General features: G+C 48.2%; 1 protein-coding gene across 11 annotated transcripts in view; it reads right to left on the reverse strand.

Annotated features, from left to right (window-relative positions):
* Positions 1-1,126: 1,126 nt before the first annotated feature.
* Positions 1,127-25,585, reverse strand: part of NCOR1 (nuclear receptor corepressor 1) — a 160,117-nt gene continuing 135,658 nt past the window's right edge. For 6 of the 11 annotated variants that reach the window (XM_037808087.1, XM_037808082.1, XM_037808081.1 and 3 more), the window contains 15 exons: positions 25,215-25,442; positions 22,820-23,026; positions 22,242-22,391; positions 21,799-21,906; positions 19,189-19,354; positions 18,577-19,070; positions 16,095-16,223; positions 15,551-15,699; positions 15,157-15,377; positions 13,092-13,229; positions 11,414-11,556; positions 6,489-6,542; positions 5,844-6,062; positions 3,603-3,785; positions 1,127-2,199 (listed from right to left, as the gene is read on the reverse strand). In XM_037808087.1, the coding sequence (XP_037664015.1) occupies positions 2,012-2,199; positions 3,603-3,785; positions 5,844-6,062; positions 6,489-6,542; positions 11,414-11,556; positions 13,092-13,229; positions 15,157-15,377; positions 15,551-15,699; positions 16,095-16,223; positions 18,577-19,070; positions 19,189-19,354; positions 21,799-21,906; positions 22,242-22,391; positions 22,820-23,026; positions 25,215-25,442 (2,777 nt within the window). In that variant the 3' untranslated portion in view covers positions 1,127-2,011. The remainder of the gene's footprint in view (positions 2,200-3,602; positions 3,786-5,843; positions 6,063-6,488; positions 6,543-11,413; positions 11,557-13,091; positions 13,230-15,156; positions 15,378-15,550; positions 15,700-16,094; positions 16,224-18,576; positions 19,071-19,188; positions 19,355-21,798; positions 21,907-22,241; positions 22,392-22,819; positions 23,027-25,214; positions 25,443-25,585) is intronic. The other 5 variants (XM_037808079.1, XM_037808086.1, XM_037808084.1 and 2 more) reach the window with 5 other exon arrangements.

Raw genomic sequence — 25,585 nt, forward strand, 5'->3', positions numbered from 1 at the left:
GTGGGGATCTGCCCCTTCATTATTTTGAACTGAGAACTGATCATGGACTTCATGAAGTCTCCTCTCGGGTGACGGCAGACGAGCTGACACTTGCGTTGTGACGAGGGAGGAAGGGGTGGGCAGCAGCTCCCCCTGGGCCAAGTGAACTGGAAAAGCAGTAAGTTAGGCTTTGATCTGACAAGTTCTCAAAACCAGTTTTAACTTGGAATAGCTTAGGGGCCTCAAGATTATAAGAAAGTACCACCTTCCTCCTTCTTGAGTCATTAGCAGCACCTGAACTATCAAGAACTAGGACCTCTTGCCTGGTTTCCACCCACGCTGACGTAAGCTGTGCGTCTCTTTCATCAGAGTGGATTGAGGTCAGCGTGCCAAGCAGCAGGAGCTCAAGGACCGGAGAAGCTTAGTGACAGGAGTAAGGGCTATAACTCAGACCAACAAGTTTCTGTCCTAACTTTGCTATGTATTCATTATATAGGCACAGTACGGACTTGGTCTCCTCCTCCACAGATGAGGAACTAAACCTCTGCGACGGTGCTGGTGTCAGGGTCTCCGATGCCTGTGAAACACTCAGTACGAAGGAGGCACGCAGTCACCGTCAGCTCTTTCCTTTAGAGGCTTGCATAGGGTGATGTAAGACTCTAAAGTGTTTTTTTTTTTTTTTTTTTTTTAACCATTCTGACAGACTTCTGCCTTCTCCAGTTACCAGTAGCATTTGCCCCAAACCATCAGCATCTGTGCTAGGGAAGGATAATTAGGTGTGCTTAAATTGTATGGGAAAATGTCTCAAAAATAAGCATGCAATTCTTAATGGAAGATCAGACCAACCCTCTAGTATAATTAGTGTAAAATTCAGTCTCCTGAGTGAGTTCCTTGGACCTTGAGAATCAGTGAAATGGAAACATCCGGCAGTCAGCTCATGGTGGCGTAGCAAGGCGAGAGGGAGGGCGTCCCGCTCCCCATGAGCTGCTCGGGTGGCATCCCAGAGCATCACTAAAAAATGCTGGAATTCTGCAGACCCTTGTCTTTTGAATCAGCCCATTACATACATCAAACTAAAAGGAAGTATGTTTTTTTCCTTTGAAACCTGAGACACAGTGAGCCTTAAATAATGTACTGTAGCTATGGACAGGGTAGTTGTCAAATTTATTTCAAAACAAAAGCTTTGTGGGCTGTATCAGATGCAGGAGAAAAAGAATACTGAGGGGCATGGTTAAGTTACCAGTGTGCATAACAGTGAGGTATGCCTCAAATAAGCTTTTAGAACTTTAAAAATGGAACTATAACATACCCATGCAGTAATATTTTTTTCAGTGCTACTAATTTAAAAAAAAAGCCTGCACTGGAAGTTTACAATATGGCAGAATTTTGTTTCTCCTACGTTTTGACCCTAACATGTTAATGTACAGATTTTTTTGACAGGGTCTGTGTTAAAAATCTAAACATTTTCACAAGATTTTAAACATCACTGGGAAATTGAATTTAGAGGAAACAAAATCAGATAAAAGTACAATGCCCGTGACAGCCAACATTATTTAACTAGGCTGTATGAGGTTGTTTAGAAGGCAAGGATTAAAAAGATAGACAAAAAGATTTTTAAAAATTACCCCCAAAGTTGATGCGCTGATTTGAACTTAAGTACACCAGATACTACAGCAAGGGGAAACACTGCAAAAAGGTCATCTATTTACAGCTGAATGATTTAAAGACATTATGGTTTTCTTTACAAACAGATGTAGGAACAGGAATTGTCCACTTTTTTAAAACTCTACAGCTTTCTCTTCAGCATTTCAACTCTCCACTATTACCATAATCCACTGAATTGCCTGCTTCAAAGGCAGTTTTTTTTTTTCTTTCCCCATTTGACTCTCCAAATAAAACTCCATCATTTCTTCATCAGCTGTGGCCCTGGCTCTCCGGGAAAGTCTCTGGGCACAAGTCATAGGAGTGCAAGTTTTTGACCTGCAATTAGAAATAAGACCAAGAACTAGAGAGCCCTTCCCCCGCACCCAGGTCAGTCATCGCTGTCCGACAGTGTCTCGTACTGCGCCGAAAGCAGCGGGGCGGGCTCGCGGTCCCAGATCCTGCTCTGCTGGTGAGCGGCGGCCGGGCTCACGGCGGAGGGGGCGCAGGCCAGCGGGGCTGGTGGTGTGCTGCTGAGCATCCGCATGGTCAGGGGGTTGTAGGGAAACTGAGTGGAGCCTGACAAAAGAAAAACGAGGTTTTCATTGTCATGAGCATAGCTGTGTTTCACCTAATCCAAGTTCTGCAGGATGGAGTAGGACAGGATCATTCCACCGGCGCAGAAAGAAAGACGATGCTCTGGGAGAGGCTGAGCACAGAGAGCTCAGGTGCTGGCCAGTGACAAGCCACCTCGGGGAGCAACTAAAGGACGAGTGACCTGAGGAAGCTCATGGGAGGAGTGGTGCAGAGCCCAGAAGACAAAGCCCAGGGCACGGTTTTCAGTGGGCAAGTCCTTACTTAGCAGTTATTTCTATGGAGAATCCAAATAGAATTACTGGGTCTTGAGCTCTGTAAGATAGTCTGGCTATACGAAGAACTTAGTTTCTTGGCTCTCAGTTCTCAGAAGGCAAGAGGGCCAAGTACCCAGGAATTTCAGCAGGTCATTCTGCTGCAACTCACTGCAAGACTGAGAAGTGGGATGTGTGAACCCAACCATAGCACTGTCACCTGTAATTTCTAGATCCTCTAATTCTCCCCCCAAAGCCTATAGTTTGGAAACCCACTGCTCTGGTGGCAGAAAACATAAAATATTACCATTTTATCAAGTAATTAGTTTTGTGAGTGGCCTAGAATTATCATTCCTTCCATAGAGAGATTTCAAAAGAAACAGCCATGGGTCTGGGCTAGAGGTTTTCAAATAATGCACAAGCAGCTTTGCACATGGCATGAGAATTTACAAAGCCAAAAGCCTTAAATTATATGTTTTAGGGTGGAGGGGACATGGCCGGGTTTTTTTTTTTTAAGTGATGTATATTATGTAGGAAAGGGAATGGCTTAAGATAATTCTCTGAAACCCTGAAATCCACTGAGTTTTATTTTTTTTAAAAAAAGAAAGTCAAGTCTGTTCTTTTATAAGGTAGAAGTTTACAGATAGGCACTGATTAATGTTAACCAGTAATAAATATCCTAGAATACTGTTTTCATCAGTTTGTGCAGAAGTAGTGAGCCTACAGAGAGATGGTTTTTTAAAAAAGTCTTCCTATTTTTGACTTTGATTTCTTAATTTTCTCTTAAGAACCTTCTCTAGAACGTTCCTAGGAAAGGCTAAAATGGTAAGGTTGCTTTGGAGGTGGTGCTATTATACACTAAGATACAGTTCAGGAGAGAACTGAGACTAGACCCATTTGCTCTGCAAACAGCAAATGCCGGCCACGGGCACAGGGCAGAGGCGAGAGGGACAGACGAGAGCGTGTTCACAACCCTTCCTTTGTTTGTGATATTCAGATCGTGCAGCCTTCAAGTTTCTGAGATTATATGCCTTCAATTTCTGTTCTGAACAGTGAAATCTATTAATGATAAAGCAACGACGATGCAGCTTTTCAAACAAAGTTTCTGATGGAGAACGTATCGCGGGGCCCCACCTGTGGAGGAGGGCCGGTCTTCCCAGGCCCAGCCGGGCGTCTGCCTGTGGAAGTCCCCGTCTGAGTGCACCGAGGAGACGGAGGATGGCCGCTCCGCCCCCAGGTAGCTCTGCCCAGGGATAGGAGACTTCGATTTCCTGCTGTTTGACTTGCTGATAAGCTTTGGTTTGCACACTCCTCCTCCTGGAAATGAAATTCATTACTGATATACAGTATACATTCTCAACTTAGAAACCTACCGACGTGATTTTTCTGTCAGCCTACAACTTTTCTACTTACAGAGAACTACCAAAACCCAGTGCTGTATCATCCTGCATGAAACAGGCAGAATTAGCATAAGGCATGTAGAGCCTCGTGCCCAGAGAAATAAAAATGTCCTATTTAAAAGAGAGCTCAACTCGCACTTGGCGCACCTCATGCAGTTGACCAAACCTAAATCCTCACTAACCGCCTTTTCCCTCCTCCCCCAAACTTAGAGGGAAGCAAACTGAGAGAAGTTAATATACCATTTGAGGAAATAAATACACCCTGGAAAACACCACCGTAGAACAAAAGCCCTTCATGCCATCACAGAACCTCAGCAGAGGTCTGGCAAATCTTAGTGGGCATTTCTGTGTTTCCAGGTTGTGTTTAGTTAGTGAACTTAGCAGATGCTCACAGGAGCAGGATGCCACTGCCCAGACTCTGGAACCAAACATTAAAAAGATGTCAAAAGAGATCGGAAACCATACCACCGGGCAAACTTTTTCTTGGGCCACAGGAAAAAGCTCACCCGGACCCAAATCTTTCAAGATACAGAAAAAAAAAGAAGATAGCAACTTATAGACCGCAAACAGGCTGGAAGGAGATACAATAGCTCTATATGCTAGAAAAGAACAAAATTAGTTTACAAAAGCGGCTCAAAGAGAGAACTAAAAAGAAAAATGAAAAAGAATAGTTCAAGTCTTAGGAAACAAAGTACGTTTCAAACTATAGCCATAAAGAACAAACTAGAAACAGCAAAGATCAGACATAACTGAAAGGGGAATTATTAGTATGGAGGAAAAATGTGAGACAATCAACAGTTAAAGCACTGGAAAAAGACCACGATGACAAAAATACTCAGAAGGTAACAGATATGGAAGACAAAGACAAGTATGATGATCGCCGCTGCTGAAATGGAGAGCCCAACAACAACAACAGAATAATGCAGAGCAACGTTCACTAGAGTTCCCTGAAGGCAGAAATGAAGCTCCTGCGATCAGGGAAATGTGACACACACTCTGTGATGGTTAATGCACTGACACTGAGCCGATGAAGTGTCACCCATGAAAAAGGGGGGTGGGGTGGCCTTGTCCTCGTTTCTTATTCAGCAGCTGCGAATGCCAGAAAACCATGGAACAGTGTCCATGGGTGTTGAGGAGAGTACAGTCAGGACTATTACACCTGCCAATCTGTCAATTCAAATATAAAGGCGACATGGCGAGACTCCCAAACAGGAAATCAGTAAGGGAACTCCATGGCACTCTGCAGGGAAAATGAAGTATAAAGCACACACAGACGAAGATCAGCAAGCACTGGAAGGAAAGGGCAGAAAGGGGAAGCAGTGCTCATCTTACTTTGCCATCTACTTCTTAACCATAGCGAGATCTTTAGCTTAAAAACTGCAGGAAAATAAACCTCAACCAAAACAAAGTAATTTAAGCACAAGAGATATTCATAAACGATTAAGGAAAAAAACGCATATGAGATTGGAAGGTTAGGGTCAGCATGGTTTTTGTGTGTGTGCTTTCACAGCATGTAGAAAGGACCTCATTCCACTGCCTGAATCCACAGATAAATCTGGAGTGATGCGTAAGCAAATACTAGCTTTCTAGAGTGGGTTTTCTCCCCCGCTCTTCTCTATGGCTTAACATTCTTTTATACTGCGCCTAATGTGTTTATTATAATAGTAAGCCACTTTTATACAAAAGCCAAATAAGAAATTGTACTTGTGTTACAATGTAAATGTATGCATACAACATGGACTAGATAGGAACAAAAATGAAAACTCATCTGCTGGCAGGGTGATATTCTGAGTAAAATTTTCTTCCTTTGTGTTACTATGTCTGGGCAGGTTAAAAATATTAAGTGAAAGTCTGTAAAACCCTAGAGATGACTGAGTACACGCACATGCAGTCCCGCAGTGAGGCATCAGAGCTTGGGAAAGAGAGACTTGTTTGTGGGAAAAGTAGCCAAGCAGCGCTCAAGGGAAAGCTTTACCTGGAGTGGGTGAGGGGTTCCCTTCCTCTCTGCGGGCCTCCCCACTGGACATGACTGGGGTGCTGGCCCCGGGCAGCACCCCCATGGGCTGGGCCAGCACCACCCCGTGCTCCTCGACTTTGTCATCGAAGCTTCCCATGAGCGCCTTCCTGATGATGTCTTCCAGCCCGAGATTACTGGCAGGGTCAGCAAAAGAATGACCTCTAGAGCTAACTGAGCCTGAAAGAAACAACCACAAGCATCTCCGCTTGCTTACGTTGCAGACTGGAAACAGAAGTGAATGGACGACAGGCAGCCCTCCCAGCCGCCGCACACACCCAGCAGCCCCTGGGAGCCTGCAGGGCCGTCGAGGACATGGATGCCCACGCGAGGCAAAGGGCCTTCTCCCGTGTCAGTCTCCAGACACTTGAGTTAAAGTTACCCATGAACAAACTTCTTTCCCGTTCCCTAGTTTCTATGCTTTTCTTGAATGGTTCTTATGTTTTTTTCAGTTATTTATTCAACCAGTGTTTATTGGCTCTTCATTCACTTTCATTTCCCCTGAGCAGCCCCTTCCCTGACCAAGGCTGTGCCTTCCGAGGTGGGGACCAGCTGGGCGGGGCCACGGCCCAGGTCCTCCCCGCAGAGAGGTGATCCGTGTCTCACCTGAGGTGGTGACCGCCGGCAGGTTAAAGATCTCCGTTCCAGGCTGAGCAGCTGCTGGATTTAAACAAACTCGAGGTTAACTGAGATATAATCACATAAACCAAAACAGGTCAAGTCTCAAAGCAAAAAAACCACCCCTACAGTAAAACCATCTTTTTATTTTCCATGCTCTCAACTTTATTTTTTACCCCCAAAGGGAAGGTAAATAAAATGGAAATAATTATTTTTTTAAAAAAGGAAATCAGGAAATAAAAAATGGAGTGAAGTAGGAAAATTAAAACAGGAGTAATGTAACCCAGAGGAGACGAAAAGATCACCCCACACTGCTGAGGAAACGCAAATGGGAACGAGCGTGCCCTCGCAGCAGGACCCCGTCCGGAGAGAGAACCCTGGGCCTCGGGGATGGCTGTGCAGGAACAGCCTGGATCGGACCGGGGGATCCAGAGCCCGCTGAGCGCCGCTCACGTTCCCAGCACGTTCCCTGCCCGCTGACTCTTCCTTCCCGTTAACTGTGCAACTGGAAGGTCTTAGTGACACTAGCAGAAGGCCCGGGAGCCCTCGAGCAAGGACGGCCAGGAGCAGGAGAGCTGTGGAGGCACAGAAGGTGCTTTGTTGCTTCTTCGAACTTGATGTGGAGAAATGGAGAGAGGAAGAGGAGGGTAAGCAGCAAAGGGCTGGCTGGGTTTGCGGATGAGACGGCTGACGGATGGGTTCCTGCCTGGGGATGAGATCAGTGAAGGTACTCGCCTGGAAGAATTTTTTGATCAGGGAAGCTTTAAACTGACAAGAGGCAGGAGGAGAATCTCCAGGAAGAACCAAAAAAACGACGACTACAGGCAGCAGTGTCCTCACCTACGGGCCAGGTAACACTTGTGGGAATTAAGCTGAATGTGAAATAACACCCAGTAGTTACCACGAGTGTGGGGAAGAGGACTCATTCATTTTACAAATATTTCCTGAGCAGTTACTTGGCTGAATCATAATAAAATTAACTTTTTATTGATCAAAAATGAAGACAATTTCAGAGAATTCAACCAAACTCTGATAAAACTTGGAAACGTCTGTAAAATGCACCCCTTCCTTTACTTGTGGAGCTTACAGTTCAGTGTGGTGTGGAATGGCCTGGTACTTGGTAAAAGTGAAAATTCCTAGATGCCTGGGACCCTACAATTCACACATTTAACAAGCACCGCAGGTGGCTGTGATACATTTTTAAGTTCGAGGACTCCTCCTGGTTTAAAAACAGATGGGCAAACTGACAGAACAGGACAGCTACTCAGAGGGCAGGACCTGCTGGTCGGGAGGCAGGAGGAGGTAGGTGCCTTCAGACCATGAAGGGTACGTGGGGTTGTCAAGAAAGGGATCACGAGGGCCCTGTGTGTGGTATGGAGGGAAGAGGAGCGTGTTTTTTTTTTTTTTTTTTTTTTAAGGTAAGGTGGGATTTTAGATACTTAAAGAGCCAATAAGATAGTCAGAAATGAAGTCTGCTTAGGAGAGAAAGTTGGACTCTGGGTAAAAGTTCGGGATTTTTCAGCATTAAGGTGACAGTTTAAATGCCCAGAGTGGATTTCAGTATACGACTCTTCAAAAGCAAGACATCAAAAATCTTTGAAAAGGGCTGAGAAGAAAGCCCTCGGGAAAGCCAACATTCAAGGGCGAACCAGAGCGAGACCACGTCCTTAAGGAGACGAAATGGCCAATCAAATAGGAAAAAGACCAGGAGAAAGTTAGAAATTCCAGAAAAGGGAAGTGGTTCCCTGTGTCAAAGGCTGCAAAGAGATAAAAGTCTGGCAGTGTCAGGTGTTCTAAAGAACAGTCACTGACGTCCTTGGTGGGAACACAGAGCTGTGAGATGCTGCACTGAGGGAGCTCCCTTGGGTTCTGATGACTTTGACTTTTCCAACCCACTCCCCAGTGAGGACAAATGTGCCCAGGGGTCTCATGAGCCCACCTACTGTTCCTTAATAATCCACCCCCCCTTTCCACAATCATAAGGAGTTCTTGCAGTAAAAAGAATCCCAGATTAAAGCAATTTTGTTAGTATCTGCCTTAAGACATTAATAAGCCTTATCCTCTGTTAAAGTTTCATGATACATTTCAGGGAGTCAAGACTAACCATCATACCAAAAGCTCACGACCCAGGACCCTGCTCAACTAACGACTGCTCAGTCAGCATGTGAGTTTGAAGCTGTCCCATACCCCAGGAAAGCTGTGCTCTTTTAATCCACACGGGGGGGGGGGGGGCAGGCAGGCCTATTGTGGGTGGGACCTTTTGATTAGGTTGTTTCCATGGAAATGTGGCCCATCCAATTGTGGGTGGGACCCATTCATTACATTGTTTCCATGAAGATGTCACCCTGCCCATTCAAGGTGGGTCTTAATCATCGTTACTGGCATCCTATACAAGAGTTTGATAAAAAGTAGAGACATTTGGGAAAGAGCTCAGAGACACTTGGAGAGAAATGCCCAGAGACATTTTGGAGGCGGCCACTGCAACTAGAACCAGGAGAGAAGCTAAGATGAAATCCAGAGTTTGCCATGGAGAAGCTAAGAGAGGACCCCCAGACGCTTAAAGAGACATGCCCTGGGGGAAGCAAGGACACACAGGAGCTGCAAGAGAAAACCTAAGAAGCCCAGAGACACTTTGGAGAAAGCAATGGAAATGAAGCTAACCCCAGGAGAGGCCCAGCAGACTCTGGCCATGCGCCTTCCCATGTGACAGAGGAACCCCAGAGGCCATCGGCCTTTCCTCAGCGAAGGTATCGTCCTGTTGATGCCTTAACTGAGACACTTTCATGGCCTTAGAACGGTAAATTTGTGAACTAATAAACTCCCATTGTAAAAGCCAATTCACTTGTGGTATACTGCATTCTGGCTGCTCTAGCAAACCCGAACACAGTGACTGAGACAGCTCCTGCCTAAACACAGCACTCATGTTAGAAGAGAGAAGAGAGAAAAAGTTGGAGCAGTGGGCTGCTCCAGCTCACACCTGGCATTTCTTCCCACTAAATGGGCAAAAAAAGACTAGAGAGGCCCAGTGGGAGCCCCACAAGGCTGGAGCAATTCTTAGCAACCATTCAGCTTTCTCAGAGAATGTGAAACTGAGAGCACATCTGAGGATCTGGTAAGTAACCAGCAAAACAGCTAGCTAGAGACTGGACAGAGAAAAATGTACTTAGACTAGTAAAGATGGGATCTTTTGATAGCAACTATGGTCAACATTCTAAAATACTTCGCCTTTTAGATAACTTTTTTTTTTTGGCTTTCACAATGGGGGTTTATTAATTTACAGTTTACAATCTGAGCCTGTGAATGTATCCATATCAAGGCATCAACAAGGTGATACCTTCTCCCTGAAGAAAGGCTGCTGGTGATCCAGGACTCCTGTCACATGGGACGGCACATGGTGTGTCTGCTGGTCTCCTTCTCTCCCAGGTTTTGTTGGCTTCCAGCTTCTGGCTTCAATAGCTTCTTCTCTGAGCTTCTGTGCTTTTCTCTTTTAGCTTCTGTCTCTCTTAGCCTTTGTGTCTCTTTTCTCTGCCTTCTGTCTCCCTTAACTTCTGTGTCTTTCTCTATTTGAACTTCTCTGGGGCTTTTCTCTTTGTCTTCTCTCTGTCCTTTATTCTCTTATAAAGGTCTCCCGTAGGAAGATTGAGACCCAGCCTGAATAGATAACTTTTTGTCACTTAAAAAGATAATCTAGTAATTAAGAGCTTGGATAAGTTCACAAACAAGAGGTAATACTGAGTTCATCCTTTCATCCCTTGGGATGAAATTTTCCATATTACAAAGTGTCACAAATCCAAACACACATTCCTCCGCCACAACCACAGTTTCTTTGGGCAGAGTGAGGCCACCAGCACAGCTCTGGACTGCTCAGAGCCAGCAGGCGAACCACGAGGTCTCTCCGGGTCCACCCAGGACCTGATGGGACGCCTGGGGAGGTGTGAGCCAGAGCTCCAGGTTACAGGGCCAGGAGGTTTGGCGGCCGCACCCTTCCACCCCAAGGAGTCTGTCTCCCCGGAGCTTGCCCTGTCTTGGGCCAGTTAGAAACCTCTGAGTCTCAGTTCCCTCAGCTGCAAAATGACGATGATCATACGCAGCCAGCAGGGCTGTGACCATCACAAAGTTTACACGCATTTGTGCTTAGAAGAGCGCCTGGCACGTAGCCACCGCCCCATCAGCGTTTGCTGCTACTACTGGGCTTTTCTTCAGAAGGTGAGTTTGTCGACCTTGTGGCGGAATGACTGACGTGAGATCCGTAAAGACACGGGCAGAGGAGAAAAGTAGGTGGAAAGAGCACTGCCTGGTCCTGCCCTTGGACCGGGTGCCTGCACGGTTCAGCGAGAGAGAGTGTGGCTGAGGCTGGTGTGCCCGGAGGAGCCCCCGCAGCCCCTTCCCACGTGCGGGCAGAGCTAGTGCCATCCAAGCCTGCCCTGAATGCTGAACACAGGAGGGGAGAGGTCGCTGCTCAGAACCTCCTGGAAGGCTGAAGGAAATGCCTTCCACAGAGAGCAACTCAGGCGGCAGAGGGCCCAGAACCAGGCATGGACAACTGCTGGGAAACAGAGATGAGACTCCAGGACCCAACTGCTGGCTTCCCACATCCAAGAGATGCCGTGTGGGTGAAGCAAAGGGGTTTCAGATGGCCCAAGTGGGAAAAAGACTATCGGGCGCGACTCCGGCCCCTCAGAAGAAAAAGTTTTCTAAGCCTGGCATCTGCTCCGAGATAAAATGGACAGCATCAGAAGGCAGCTCCCGGAAGCCCGCAGGTGCTGGCCGACATCTGAGAAGGAGCCACAGGATCAGAGGAGGGGAACGGGTGCTGCAGCAGAGCCTCCGCTCCAGGGCTACAGGAGCAGTGTGGGCGTGTCACTATTAGCACACGTTTTACTGGTGTTGGGACGGGGGGAGCTCCCACTTACCCATATCAGAGTCACCTCCACCAGAGGAGTTCAACTTACGAAAAATCTCCTGCTTCTTTGATTTAACCATGGGTGAAGTGTTCTCAAGCTTGGTGAAGAAGGCAGGCAGGTAGTTCATACTCGCTGGTGAGCGGGAATCATTCCTGTTGGGAAGACAGTTTGTCCATCACCTGTGCGCCCACGTGGCCTGGAGGTGTGCTCAGTGAGGACGACGTGCTGGGTGCCTGGCAGCAGACATGGGTTACAGCCCTGGGAAACAGTGCACCACAGAAGGGTGCAGCCCGTTCTCAGGGGAATTCATAAAATCAGGGTTGTAATGGAAAGAATCCAGAGCAGGGACTCCTAGCAAACAGCAGATGAACCTTAATGGGGAAACTTGGAAACAGCTCACTGTGATGCTCTCCACTTAACTGCATAAACAGTGATATATTTATGGTTATCACCTGAACCAAGAACTGTTTTACTAGCAGAATTACTCTGCACAATAAAATTGTAATAGCCCCCTTGCCGATAAGATAAAAAGTGCTTATACCAAAGCAGTCAACAGCTGAATTTGAACAGAAAAGCCACAGTGTACAAATAAAACTGCCTTTGTGTTAGTCATTCCACGCCTCTAACAGATGAGGTGATGTACGTGGAAAGGGTTTCACATTTCGCTGGCAGCTTCCCCTGACACCTAGAGGCCACCAGACCTGGCTGGAGCCAGAGGTGGCGACAGAGAAGATCAGAAGGCTGATCAATCTCATCTGAACATGTGGAGCCATCAGACTACGTGCCAAGGAAAATGAAAAACAGTGATAAAAAAACTGAATAAGGTCTGGACCCTGTCCTCAGAAAGCTCACAAAAGGTAAGGCACAGAAATGTACAGCCAAACTCAACACGGTTCTCTCTCCAAAAGTGAATTTTCTTCCTCATTTCAGTGAAATGCAGCAATGTCAGTTTGGTTGCCTATGACCACCTACATGCCTACACAATAACTAACTTACTGTACATTGCAGGAAATGCAGCAGCAGTTTGGAGTAAGACCTTGATTTAAACTGGACTGTCCCTCCTGCCGCTGTGACCATGGGCAGATCACGTGCCCCGTCTCAGCCTCCGCGGAGGGGCCTCATACAAGGCAGCAGCATGGCTGGGGACGGACGGAGGTGTAGGGGCGACGAGCAGCTTGGTGTGGGTGGAAAACAAAGGAGAAGGGCGCGGTGCAGGAGGCAGAGCTGCAGAGCAGCACGAGCCGGGCTGAGGGGGGTCTCGAATGCTGAGCTCGTGACGCAGCCCTCTGCCCCATTAGCCTTAGGTCACCCTGGTGGGGTGTGAGAGGGATGCAGGGGCCAGTCCCAGGAGTCGGGTCCACATGGGATAAAACCAGAGACTGCTGGGTTGTGCTGAGCCCGGGAAGAAAACGCTCCTTCCCTCTCCACGCTCAGCCCTCGCAGCTTGGACTGTGAGCAGCACTCGAGGCGGACCACCAGCAGAAATTAGAATCAGTAAGTACAATGAACACTTTTTCTGTAACTTATTTAAATACAATTTTTTCATTAAAATCCAGTAGCACCGGATCACCAGGAGAACAGTGACTACATGATCCTGAGAGCCCTATCCTGATGTGAAAGCAGAGAGAGAAAGGAGGTGTGGATGTAAGGAAATCCTGAGCCCGCACTCCTGCCCCACGCCCCTCACCTCTGCTCGGCGGCCTCGGCTGCCCGCTGGGGCAGCAGCAGCACATCCTGCTTCTCGGGCGCTGCGGGGGCCTGGGGCGGCGAGACAGGCTCGTAGGGCTCTGCAGAGACGTGGCTCCTCTCTGGGGACTTCCCAGGCCTGAATTGTAACACAAAAGACACTGAATAGGGATTCAGGGCTATTCTGAGTTGTGACTTCTTAGACCTTTTCCCAGTTAGTGAAAGATAATTGAGGGGAGGACCAAGTCAACACAGGCCCCAGTTATTCAGTTGTAGGGCTGAGCAGTTCTCCGAAGTATAATGTCTTTCTTCTGGACACCACATTAGTAAGGATAGTGTGAGACAAACACACTGTTTAGCAAAACAAAAAACCAAACCACAACTCAGCAATTACACCCAAGAGCCATTTGTGACTTTCAACAGCTGCAATTATTGCTCTTTTAGTGATGTATAGTGTAAGTGTGACATATATACTTAAAAACAAAAATTAAAATTTCTTTTCCCCATAAACTCCATCCAGTTCTTAGAGGCAGCCGTTCTTGAACACTTCTCTTTCGGTTCTTTTGGTGGTTACCTCCAAAACTCGAAATAATGTTTTACCTTTATTTCATGATTCATCAAGCATGAAACATTATAAATTCTCTTCCAGGAAAGATGAACTAGCTGCTTTCTCTATGTTGTTATTTTATTTAACTTTAAGTAGTACACTTCAACCTGTTACATTTTCTTTTAGAAAGTGAAGAAATGAGCACACGTACCTCCTTCTGCCTCTCTCCTACTGCTCCTCCCCAGTGCCCAGCAACCATCTCTATGTGATTACAGCATTTATGTCCTGTTCTAGAGCTAGAGTAAAACTCCTCTGTGTTTTGCTTATAGTCTGAAAATCAGTTCATGGTGTTTTACATCATCATGGATTGTGTGAACATTTTGAACTGTAAATATGATGAAGGCCAGTGAAAGAAAAGTAACAGTCCTCACTCAAATGCACAGCTGCAGTGAAGGAGAAATTCAAGTGAGAAGGCCAAGTGGCTCCTCTCTCCTTCAATGCTGTCAGCTGCTCTAATTCTGCTGCATGTTACTTGGCCTCAGGAGTGAACCGTGACTCTGCTGTGCAGCTTTCTTGGTTTTTTTCAATAATTACATTTCGTTTTGTTGTTAAAAGAGAATAAACCTGCTTTCACATTACCCTTTAGAGAATCCAACTTCTTGAAATGATTTGCTTCAAAATAACCCAGTCTGGAATTGAGGTTAAGTGGGGATAAAAATGAAACAAAATTCGCTATATGCTGATGACCACCAAAGTGGGGTATTGGATACACTGGTTTTGGTTTTTTTTTTTAATCTTATTTCTGTTTGTGCTTAAAAATGTGCATAGTGAAGTTTTTTAGTTTTCTTTCTTAAAGAAGACAATGCAGCTTCCTCCCGTGTTCCTTCTGACTCCCCTCTGCCTCTGAGGTGGGCCCACCCCTGCCCACATCCCCCCACACCGTGAGCTCCGGCTCCTGCCACGCTGGCTCGCCCATCCGCAGTGGGTCTGCGGAAGTTGGCCAGACCTGGTGATCTGCTGGTATCTCGGCCTTGTTCTCAGCATTGTTTGAATTAATTCCCTTGTGCTGTTTCACTATAATTTAATGTGTGCTGCCACAGAGCAGCAGGGAAGAAGACGTGCTCCTCACTCCAGCCCTGCCACGTACAACGTGCTCCCCTGTGCCGCTTCCACCGGCCTCGCTTTCCACACTTCACCTCGCCTTCCTGAACGTCCACCGCTGATGGCCCAGCAGAGGCCACTGATGGGGAGAGATACTGATGGGATTCTGCAGGACCACTCGTGTGTCCCTAAACTGCCGCAGGACTGCACATTCTTCATAGCTATGACAGTGCAGTCCTCAGAAAGCAGCCCCTTTGCACCCTGACTGCTGGGACGGTGGGTGTCACGGGAGTGACACTTCACAGGGCAGGAAGGCAAATGGACACCAGGTGTGAGAAATGAATCCCCTATCTTGCAGATAGGACCAAACTGTTTTATGGGTAGGAAATTTAAATACAGCTTGAAGTAAGAACCGTACCTTCCCCGGGATTTGTCCATCAGAGCTTCCGGAGAGACCCGTGGGCCTGCTCTCTGATGGTGGACAGACGGAGACTGGGGCTCCGGGCTGTAGCGAGTGCACGTTTTCGTCCGCCCAGGCGTGGGCACTAAAGCAGTTGGCGAGTTCTGGAATGTAGAAGTGGGGGGCTGCTGGGGAGGCTGAGAGACTTGATTTCTAGCAAAATCCTGTGTGATAATTTGCTGTGAATGACAGAAGAAGGAAGGAGTCAAACTTATTAAATACTTGCCCAGAAAACACTGCATAAGAAAACCTCCACGTCTTGATGGTGGCTTTCTCTTTCTCTACTGAAATGTGCCTTTGGCGAGATGACAGTGAAGGAGAGCAGAGGAACCCACAGGAGCCACAGACTTACACAGATGTGGTCGGCAAGGGTGATGAGCCGGTGGGTCCTGGGCACGTGGCCCAGCCCCTCTGCCTGGGCGGGGGACGGCTGGGGCGAGAGCGGCTCCTGCTGTGGCCGGTAGTGATGGACAGGTCCTTCGTATGGCCTGGGGGACTCACCTGGCAGAGAACAGAGACCCTTACTCCTTTCACTCATTATCAAGATTAAACAGCACGTAGAGAAGTGTCAGAGGGATGTGGTACATGGCTCCAAACACAGAGTTTATATGTCTTAATTTTGAAGAAAAAATATTTAACTGACTTAAGTCAGAAGACTAGTAGACTACATTATGATTGTAGAAGTGTGCAAACAAAATAACTACTTTCTATATCATTAAAATATAAACAAGAGTAATCGACAGTTCATAAGTAGCTCTTCATTAGTGCAGTTTTAAGTGTTTCTTAAATAAAAAAATCTTAAGACAAAATGTTATTTCTTAACTTGGTGTGGACAGATCATTAGAAACAATGATAAATGCAAACTGGACATACGGAGCGGTGGCTAACAGACGTACTTTCTGCCGGAGGTGCCCTGACCGCCGCGGGCGGGTGGGCCTGCAGCTTCTCTGGGGGCGGCACAGGGGAACTGGCCGGGCTGATGGCCTCAATGGCATCGCTGGGTGCTTCGTAGCGGTGAGAAGACACTGTAAGGAAAGAAAAGAATCTTAGTTTTAAAAGTAATCCTAAGAAAATTTTCAAAAGAATAAGTTCTTCGAATCCATTTGCATCTTCTTTTTTATTCTGCTCGCAAGCTCAGCAGTGCTCCAGACTGATGATAACAGGTAACGAGCGGTACCAGCAGCACACGCCTGCCTCCTCGGTGCTCCTCACCTCGGCAGGGTTTCAGGTCTCCTGAAACTGTGTGTGTTCTACATCTTTATAAAAGGTGGATAATAACCAAGTGAGGAAAAACAGAGAACTGATTTATGATATTCTCCTGGGAGCTGAAAAAGAAAGCCACCACGGAGTAATCAGAGAGATTACACAAATGAGGGAGTAGATCTCAATAGTTAACTGATTCCAAAATCAGATCTGTGGGATTCCAAATCAGCTCTTAGAAAAACTTTGACATGGCAGAGCTGCTACAGAGCTCTGTACCTGTATAGCCAGCTACAGGGCTATAAAAGTAAGTCATGTTATATAATGACTATCAAATAAATGGAGCTGACAAAAATGACTTTTTAACCACTGTGTTAGGTTGTGAAAATAGAGAGAAGTGGCAGGGAGTGTCTCAGGAAACTAAGTTCACTCCTTTGGCACAAAGGGTGGATGGCAACCATCAGGCCGCCTCCGAGATGCAGTCCCCAAGGGAGGGGCGAGTCTGCATGGCAGGGGTGCAGGCAGCCATTTAGTGGCTTTAGACCGCACTCTGTGTCTACATGCAACAGAAAACCCGAGGAGCCGTCAGAGGCTGCAGGTAGCTCGCCTCAGCAGGTGTGGGTGGAGACACCGAGAACAAATCCAAGTGCTTTGGCTCCCGCACTCCCAGGGCAGCCCCGCCCTCCCACCCCCACCAGGCTACAGGAACTGAGGCTACCTGGGTTCCCGCAGGCTCAGGGGGACAGAAAACTGTTAACGGGATGGACAATATCACTGGTGAACTGAAATACGTCACCAGATTCAAAGGAATTCATACCACTCTGCCACTTCTGTACCCGCTGCCCCTCCTCTCTGTTCCGGAGCCCAGCACCCCACATGTGTACAGTTGGCGGAAAGGCTGCTCCTGAGTCGTGTTGACTCTGCTCCTGAAGCTTTAGGCAAAGGCCCGGTGCTTCTCCAGGGAGAGCAAGACTGAACCGTCAAACTGAAAGCTCAGATTCAGAGGACCCACATGGAACTAAACAGCTAGCACACATCATGCCAAGGTATCCACCCAGCCATGAAACAGACGGCCAAGCTCAGGAACGTGGACGGCCCAGGAGAGAGCTGGGCTTCCTGATCTCAGACCCTCTGAGAATCCAGAGCAAGGTTTGGTTCGAGACGCAAATGGCAGCGGGCCCAGGCTGGGTCACCGTGTGGCACGACTTCCCTCTCGAGAGGCCCGTCAGTTACTCAGGGCTTCTGTGCGAGCACTTCTCTGCATCTATACCTGTAGGGTGGATTTTCCTAATTCCAGGCTGAAAGGAATTCCTTCTTCCACACAACAGACCCCCAAGCTGCTGCCTCTCCCCAGAAACCTCAGCAATGGGTAGACATTTACCCAAATTACAGTTAGGCAAGTGCCCGCCTGGGGGCGGTGAGGACTGCGTGCTGCGTCCTGCCAGCAAGATGTTGTCCTTCAGGCATCTCCAACTACCCGACTCGCCGCAGGAGACAGCAGAGGGTTGACCACAAATATTAGGAGATGATGGTTGAAATACCTGCTTGCTCTTTCTGGAATTCTACAGAGAATCTAGGCAATAGTTTAAAAAAATTAAGAGTACGATGTGTAGCATTTTAATGTAGATTTGTGAATTCTCACAGGCTTGCAGGGCAGACTTCTAGTGACTACAGCCAGACTTGGTCAAAACCCAACTTGCAAGAAAGGTGTCGTGTATGGGCTGGTTACCGCTAACAGGCAGGCTCCCTTCTCAAAAGTCTCTATCTTAAATAAAGGATAACGACACATTTTGGGGAGTGGACCTGAATAGGGCACCACGTCTCAGAAGAGGCCCTGAGACATGAGACCTCAGTGGCACAGAGCTTGACGATGGGTAGTCACCTCTCTGGTGCCCGAAACCATTCACGAGCTCTGCCTGTCTGTAACCTACTTTAATTCTATAGAAGGGAGACTTTCTCATAGGAATTGTGTTTCTGGTTTTATATTCAGGGAACTGGTATTTCTATAATCATAAAAACTAGGACACATTTTTGCACTGCTAACCCACAAGACCTGTCCTATTACATCTCCTAACAAGCATCTGGATGTTTTCAACCTAGAGAGTTCTGCTGCACCTAAAGAGCACAGGAGTTCTTTACTCAGACCCCTCACTTCGAGGCTGGGGCTGCGATACCTACGGCTGCTGGAGGAGTCTGAGCTCTGTGAGCCACGGTCCCTCGCGTCCTTGTCCGAGGCAATCTGCCGGGTGATGATGACATCTATGAAGTTAGCTGCCGTGATGGTGGTCTTCCCCCGGGTCCTCAGCTCCTCCTCGTATCTGGACTTTGGAGGAGGCCCTTTATCTTTCCCAGCCTCGGAATAAACTACCGCCGAGTGGGGCTGGGGCTTGCCGCTTGGGAAGGCTGAAGACGTGTACAGACACTGGGCAGCCCTCTTCTCCACCTCCAGGCTCCTCTGCTCCAGCTGCTGCTGCTCACTAACGGCCACCGACCTGCTTCGTACAGCGTCCTCCACCCTGGCCACGTCGTGCTTACTCTCTTTTGATTTGGAAACATCCATCTGGGGGGCGGAGGCTGCGGCGTCCACAAGAGCAGCCAAGGCGTCGGCGGCAGTGTTGTAGCGGGAGGCGGGCAGGCCCTGGCTGATGGAGGGGCCCCCGGCAGGGAGTGGCCTGTGGATAAAAGCAAATCACAACTCTGAGGGAAGACCCTCTTGGCGGGGGGCGGGGGGCAGGTGCTACGTCACTGCGGTACTGAAATGTCAGGAACACAGCGGTGCAGACAACCTACATGACCCGCAGCTGCGCGGCCGGATCCAGGGGCGTGATGACACTGGTGCCGTTGGTTCCCTGGAAAACGCTGGGTCTCTGCTGCAGGACGGGCTCCTGCGTCCGGACTGATGGGGACGGGGAACGGACGTACCCGTGACTCCCCGGTCTCACGGGCTGTTCTGAGCCTGCGGGGCCAAGAGAAGGAAAAGGAATAAACACGAGCCTCAAGGAAGAAGCAGGAATGAACATCAGCAGCACTCATGGATCGTTAACTTCCTAATATTAGTAACAGAAAAAAGGAAGACACTTGATATCCCACTTTGAGGCCTTGGAAGAAACGTGTCCTATATGTTTTTCAACAAAGATGCAATAAAATAGCACTAATAACTTGAAACAAAAACAGCCATTGTTTGATTTTTGTGACAAGTTTCAATACTGATTCCAGAGAGAAACAAAAAACAGCATCAACAAGGAATAACACAAATCAGAGAAGTTCATCTCTCAGATGTGTCGTCCAACTCTGGTGTGCCTGTGATTTCCAAATCAACTTCCTAGCGTCACAATGAGAATACACCACCCCTGTGCGCTCGGACGTGAGGCTGCCTCTGATCCGTCTTCCTGCTCCACTTCACGGCCTCTATAGTAAGGGCTTCGCTCGCTCCCCGGGTGAGATCTCCCACAGCCCTCCCATGAAGCCTGACTCCAGTGACAACATGGCCTCGGTGCTCGCCTTGTTCACCTAACCTGAGCTTCCCGCACAAAGCCACCACGTGGGCTCGTCACAACAACTGCACGGCAAGAGCCTGGCTTCTCAGATTCCCTCTCTACCACTCCTGCCCCGTCTCCTCTGCTCCGTGCCCTCCCTCGGACTTTCCGACTTGCTCATTCCATCCCTCACCTCACAGCCACACCTCCCAGGCCAGCCTCTCGGCAGCTGCCTCCCTGCCGACCATCCGTCAGCTGGTGTGAGTCCCCCCATGGGATAAATTCCTAGAAGGGGAACTGCTGGGTAAAAAGCATTTGGAATTTTATCCCTCCAAAAAGGCCATCCCCATTTACACTGCCAATGCCAATATCTGGGTCGATGGTTCTCCAGACACTTCAACACAGAATACGTCAACTTCAGACACTTCAACACAGAATACGTCAACCTTCTTAAATGGCTCATGAAGAAAAACCGTATTTTATTGTCTTAAACCTGCAATTTGTTCTTAAGTCTGATCACAGCCTTTTAAAAATCAAGTTCCTGCCAAAGTTATGTATCTTTTTGTATTTTCCTTCTTTTAACTAAATCAATTTCCATGACTTTAAATAATCAATATGCAATCAACACAATGGTGCACCCTCACATTCATTAAAGCATTTCCCCCAGTCAGATTCTTTCTGATTTCTAGTACAGACACAAGGCATCACGTCTGAATGTGTTGCAGCTTTGCAATGACTGAATTACTCTGGAGAAAGCCTCAGGAATGCTATCTCTGGGTCGCAGACGAGGCATGGCTTTGGGGTTCCTGCCATATGTTGCCAGCCATGCTGATTTCAAAGGACTCATCTCCCATGACTGTATGACAGGATGCCCTCTGCACCCCGTGCCCTGGGCTCTGCACCCCGGTTCTGACAGGTCCCTGCTGCTTCTGGCCTGCACCTGCCCTACAGCCCCTCCCGGTGGTGGCTCAGGACTGACCACTGCTCTTTCTGCATGCTTTCCCTGGGCTGGTGCATCCAGTCAGCTTCACCTGTTGGGGTGACTCCTACGTCCACATCTCCAAACCCTGTCCTCTCTCCTGGGTCCATCTCCATGTACCTGACGTGAAGATGGTTTGACTTAACTGAAAGGCACAGGATATGAACAGGCTAGAATATCACAGATGAGAAGAGATGCACAAAGACACGACAGATTAAGTACAGCCAAGATAAAAGGCACTGTCTCTCTGTTTTCATTAAGCCTGCTCCACTGTAAGTGTGGACCGATTGTTTCCCACCTCCTCCTCACACCCAGTCATTGTTCTGTCCTTTTGATTCCAGCTTAGCAATGATCTGTCCATTCCCAGCTCTGTCGCCAGCCCTCCTGTGAGCAACTGCCACGTCTGGCTGTCCTCCGGGCACTGCCCAGGACGGCCTCAGGCTCTCGTATCTCAGGACACGCGTGTAAGTGCCCTCTGGCCAAGGCACCTGCCCACTGGGCAGAATGAGAGCCCTTCATCTGTTGGGCAGGGCGTCACACGGCCTTCTAACCACTCCAGCGCGACACCGACATGCCTCCATGTCCAGGAGTCTCCGCTCAGGCTGGGCCTGGAACCGTCAGGCCCCACGGCAACCAAATCCTTGGTCCAAATCAAAATAACCCCATCCTCACAAAAACTTCACTTTCCCATTTAAAATTCATCTCTCCACCATCTCAACACTGGGAACACTTTCATCTGTAGTTTGCTTAAGGCAGGTAATTGTTTTCTGTCCTAGAATTTTTGTCTGTGACGATAAACTCGCTCTACTCCGAGACAGTGAAGACTCTGAGGCCCAAATCTACGCCGGCTTCACCTATGCATCACAGCATTAAGCACGGTGCCCATCACACGAGCTTGCCCAGAAACATCTACAGGAGGACGGCACACGGCGTCACTTCCCTCACCTGGTCGAAGGTAGAGGTCTGAGGAAGCCACAGTGACCCGCTCCCGCTCCTTCTCCCGCTCCCGCTCCCTTTCGGCACTTGCAGCTGCAGCGAGATGTGCTGGGTGTCCTGGAAAACACACACCTCTGCAGCGTGAGGACAAAAGCATCCATCTGTCAGGGATGTAACTGATTTTTAAATTCTCAAGGGACTGAAAATGTTTCAAAAAGCACCAGATTTGGGATGTACGACGTTTGTTTTATTAAGAGTCTTGGATGGCACCTGAGGCCCAACACTAGCTTTCCAGCTATTTCCAGGGAGTCTAGCATCAGGCAGCACATGGGAGCTACTACTAAATGTGACGTGGAAACCGCGCCAGCTGCGAGCAGCCCATCAGGGACACGCTGCACTGTGACAACTTGCGCCCGCTGGTCGTGTCACGGGCGTGTGCCAGTGGGTATTACCTGGGGACAGGGACGCGGAGCTGTACGGCCTGGGCGGGAAGGTGATCTGCGTCCCAGGAATGTACGTGATTCTGTCCATGGGTGGTGTGCTCGGCCCCCCAGGGTGAGGCACCAGAATCGCCGGGGGCATGTTGGTCAGATCGATAATTCCTGCCCAGAAGACAAAGACGGGGACACGACATCAGACGCCCAAGCCGCTCTAGGTGTAGAATGGTGCGGCTTTCTGATGTCATCTACCTCTAGCCCAGTGAGAAGGTAAATACAGTCTAATAAAAAGTTTAAGATGATCATTACTTTGTAGAGAATATTAAACACTGTGCCCCGTCCTAGCAACCTGAGACACAGGCAGATGAGAGAGACAGCAAACGGGCAGAAACACGGATTTCAAACACCAGGCGCTCTGCTTTGGCTGTTTAGTGTGTACGAAAACACCTGTCTCTACATGTGACCACGTTTGCCCTCAAGGCTGAAGCATGTGGAGAGAGGGAAATGCCGCCTTTTCTTTCTTGCCATTACTAATTCGCAAATATTTACTGCACACTGAAGAAGTACGGCACACGTGCAGCCCTGGCACGTACCTCTTGTGGCGGGGTACGGGAGACCCAGCTGCTGCTCTCTGGGAGAGAGCCCTCTGGCCACATCTGGGCGCAGGTTCACCTGCATCTGCTGCGAGGTGATGTAATCATTGAGGATCGTCTGTCTCGTGTTCTCCATGGCGTAAAGCTGATACTGACTTGGATAGCCTGGAGTTGGTGAAAGCTGTCTCTGAAACAGGTAAGCAGCTGCTGAGGGAGAGAGTGAGAGAAAGGCATTTGGTTTAGTCCAAGTAAAAGTCATTGGCTAAACATCACCTACAGAAAGAGGAGAAAAACGTGTGCCGAGCTAATGTGCACATGCAGCTTTCATCTGGGGTGCTATGGGGATTCATTTTAGACCTTGATACAATAGCATTATGAATTTATAAATTCTAACGTCTGTGATATAATGGAAAAGGGGAAGAGGAACTAGTTATTAACCTTTTTACCAGTGGAACAGTAGCTAAAAAATTCTCAAGTAGTTTCACTTTCCAGCTTTCCTTGTATATCCTTAATTATATTTTTATCTAAGGCCTCCAAGAGTAGTTTTGGAAAATAAAAATACTGTTGTACTGATGATTCAATACAACAAATGGAAATAAATCTGAAAACAGTTTGTGATAAATAGTAACTTTACTTTCCTGGGGGTAAAATGATTAGTCTACAGGCATTACATTAATTAGTGCATGTATTTAGAGCAGAAATTGGCAAACTCCAGGTGGTAGATATTCAGGCTCTGCAAGCCAGACGTCCTCCATGTCCGCTCTGCCACTGTCACTGTCCTGGGAAAGCAGCCACAGACAATACCCAGACGAGAAGGCACGGCTGGTCTAACAAAACTTTATTTACAGTAACAGGCGGCAGCAGGACTGGGCCTGAGGGCCAAGGTTTGCCAAGCCCCGGCTCAGAGCACGACAGCAGGTGCTGGGAAGAAGGAGGTTTGATATCAAGTAGAAGTTAATGTCTCCGTTCTCAAAAGCATTTGCAAGTGAGCTCAGTCTCAAAAACGACAAGCAAATGAAACTGCCACAAAATAAAGGCCACAATAAATGCTAAATAGGAATTAAAAGCTTTCAGTTTTGTCCGAGAACTTGAATGTTCCACCTTGAAAAACAAATGGCAAACTTTCTGGAATGTTTTCTCCCTCCCTGATCTAGAGCTCCTTGCCAGGTTCTAAAAACCGTCAGGTGACTGGCTGCCCCCGCCTTAGCTCTGGGAGGTAATACCCTAAGAACCGGTGTCATTTGGGACCCTCTGAAAACTTATTTTTCTCAAGTGAAAAATAATTTGTTGGCACTGACATAGCTTTCAGATAAAATATATTCTACATCTACCTTGATACGATGAAATGTATCCATTAGACATCTTAGCTTTTTAATTTGGCAAATTGGGGATTAGAAATGCTTTCCTCAAGACCAAGGTGAGATGGAAGTGATCTGTGTCCCAGTTTCCGCTCTAGGATGTACCAAGCAAGTGGTTTCATCCAGGGAGGCGGTATGAGCAGAAAGCGCACATGTGCGGCTGAGGTTAGGCCGGCTAAGGCTGGAGGCACCAGGCCTGGGGCTCGGCTGCACGAGGTGCAGCTGGTGCAGGAGGCCACGGCAGAGCAGCGGGAACCCCGCTGACTGGCCTGACGCTGCCCACCCTCGGGCCCGGGACGCTGCACCCCCTGCGGCGTCTGCCCTGCTCGCCAGCGACCCGCACGCTCCGCCACTACCGGAATCACGCTGGCCAGCAGTCAGCTGTGTTTGTTTAAAACTTTTTCCAACTGTATTTATGACTGTAATTATGTAACTTAATAAAATAATCTGTGAAACGATGAAAGAATGAGAAGAGTTTATTCTCTGAAAATAAGTTGACTTTGGAAAGACTCCATGGAGGAGCTGACTTGAGTGTGGACTAAATTTCAAAAGACTAGAAAAAAATCTAGAAGGATTCTCTGTTTAGACTGCTTTAAAGTATCTTTCAAATTTAGCCTCACTTTACAAACCAGCCTGGAAACAGTGAACACCTTCCGCATAGGGTTTATAGAAGGAAGGTTGCGGTGGCGTTTCACTGGCAGCCCCACCGTCCAAGAGAAGGCCCGGCCTTCCATCACCGCGCTGGTGAATGAGCACCTCTCTACCCTGTGGGTTAAAGTGCCTGAGGGTGCCTGCATCATTTTTAGGTAATTCTTCCCACTAACCACCTTGGCCGATCAGCATAACCAGTTACCACTAGGTAAGAGGGCACTTCAGATCCACGTGCTCTGGTTCTTTGCAGCTGCTGGTTTGTCAAGTTCACTGACCCGGAAACTAACAATCTGTGCAAATTCCTGGACACTGCACCTGAGCAGGAAGCTCAGAAAGCCACACGAGTGCTTTTTCTTTGCCGTCCTGTCCCCAAGCCCAGTGCTCACCGGGATCCAGCGCCCTGTGGAACGGCACCGTGGGCTCCAGGTGTGTGGGCAGGTGGCTCCGGTACACCTCCCCCGCAGCACTGCCCCTGGGGTGGGGGTCGAAGGGGCCGTGGCTCCCCACGGGGTCCACCCCGGGGACGGGAGACTTCGCGGGGAGACTTTCCCTTTGGGTGGGGGTCAGAGTTGATTTTCTCTCATGGTTGGTGGACTTGCTAGAAGAAACTGTTACTGGAAAACAGAACCAACACCACAAACTCTTAAGGAAAATTGCTGAGTATGATACTTACCTGTTTCTCAGCCTCTCAGGTCCTATGACATGTAACATTTTCGTCTTCTCCTTCCAATAAATATTTCCTATTTAATCTTGCAAA

Source organism: Choloepus didactylus, chromosome 18, assembly GCF_015220235.1.
Source record: "Choloepus didactylus isolate mChoDid1 chromosome 18, mChoDid1.pri, whole genome shotgun sequence".
Classification (NCBI taxonomy): domain Eukaryota; kingdom Metazoa; phylum Chordata; class Mammalia; order Pilosa; family Megalonychidae; genus Choloepus; species Choloepus didactylus.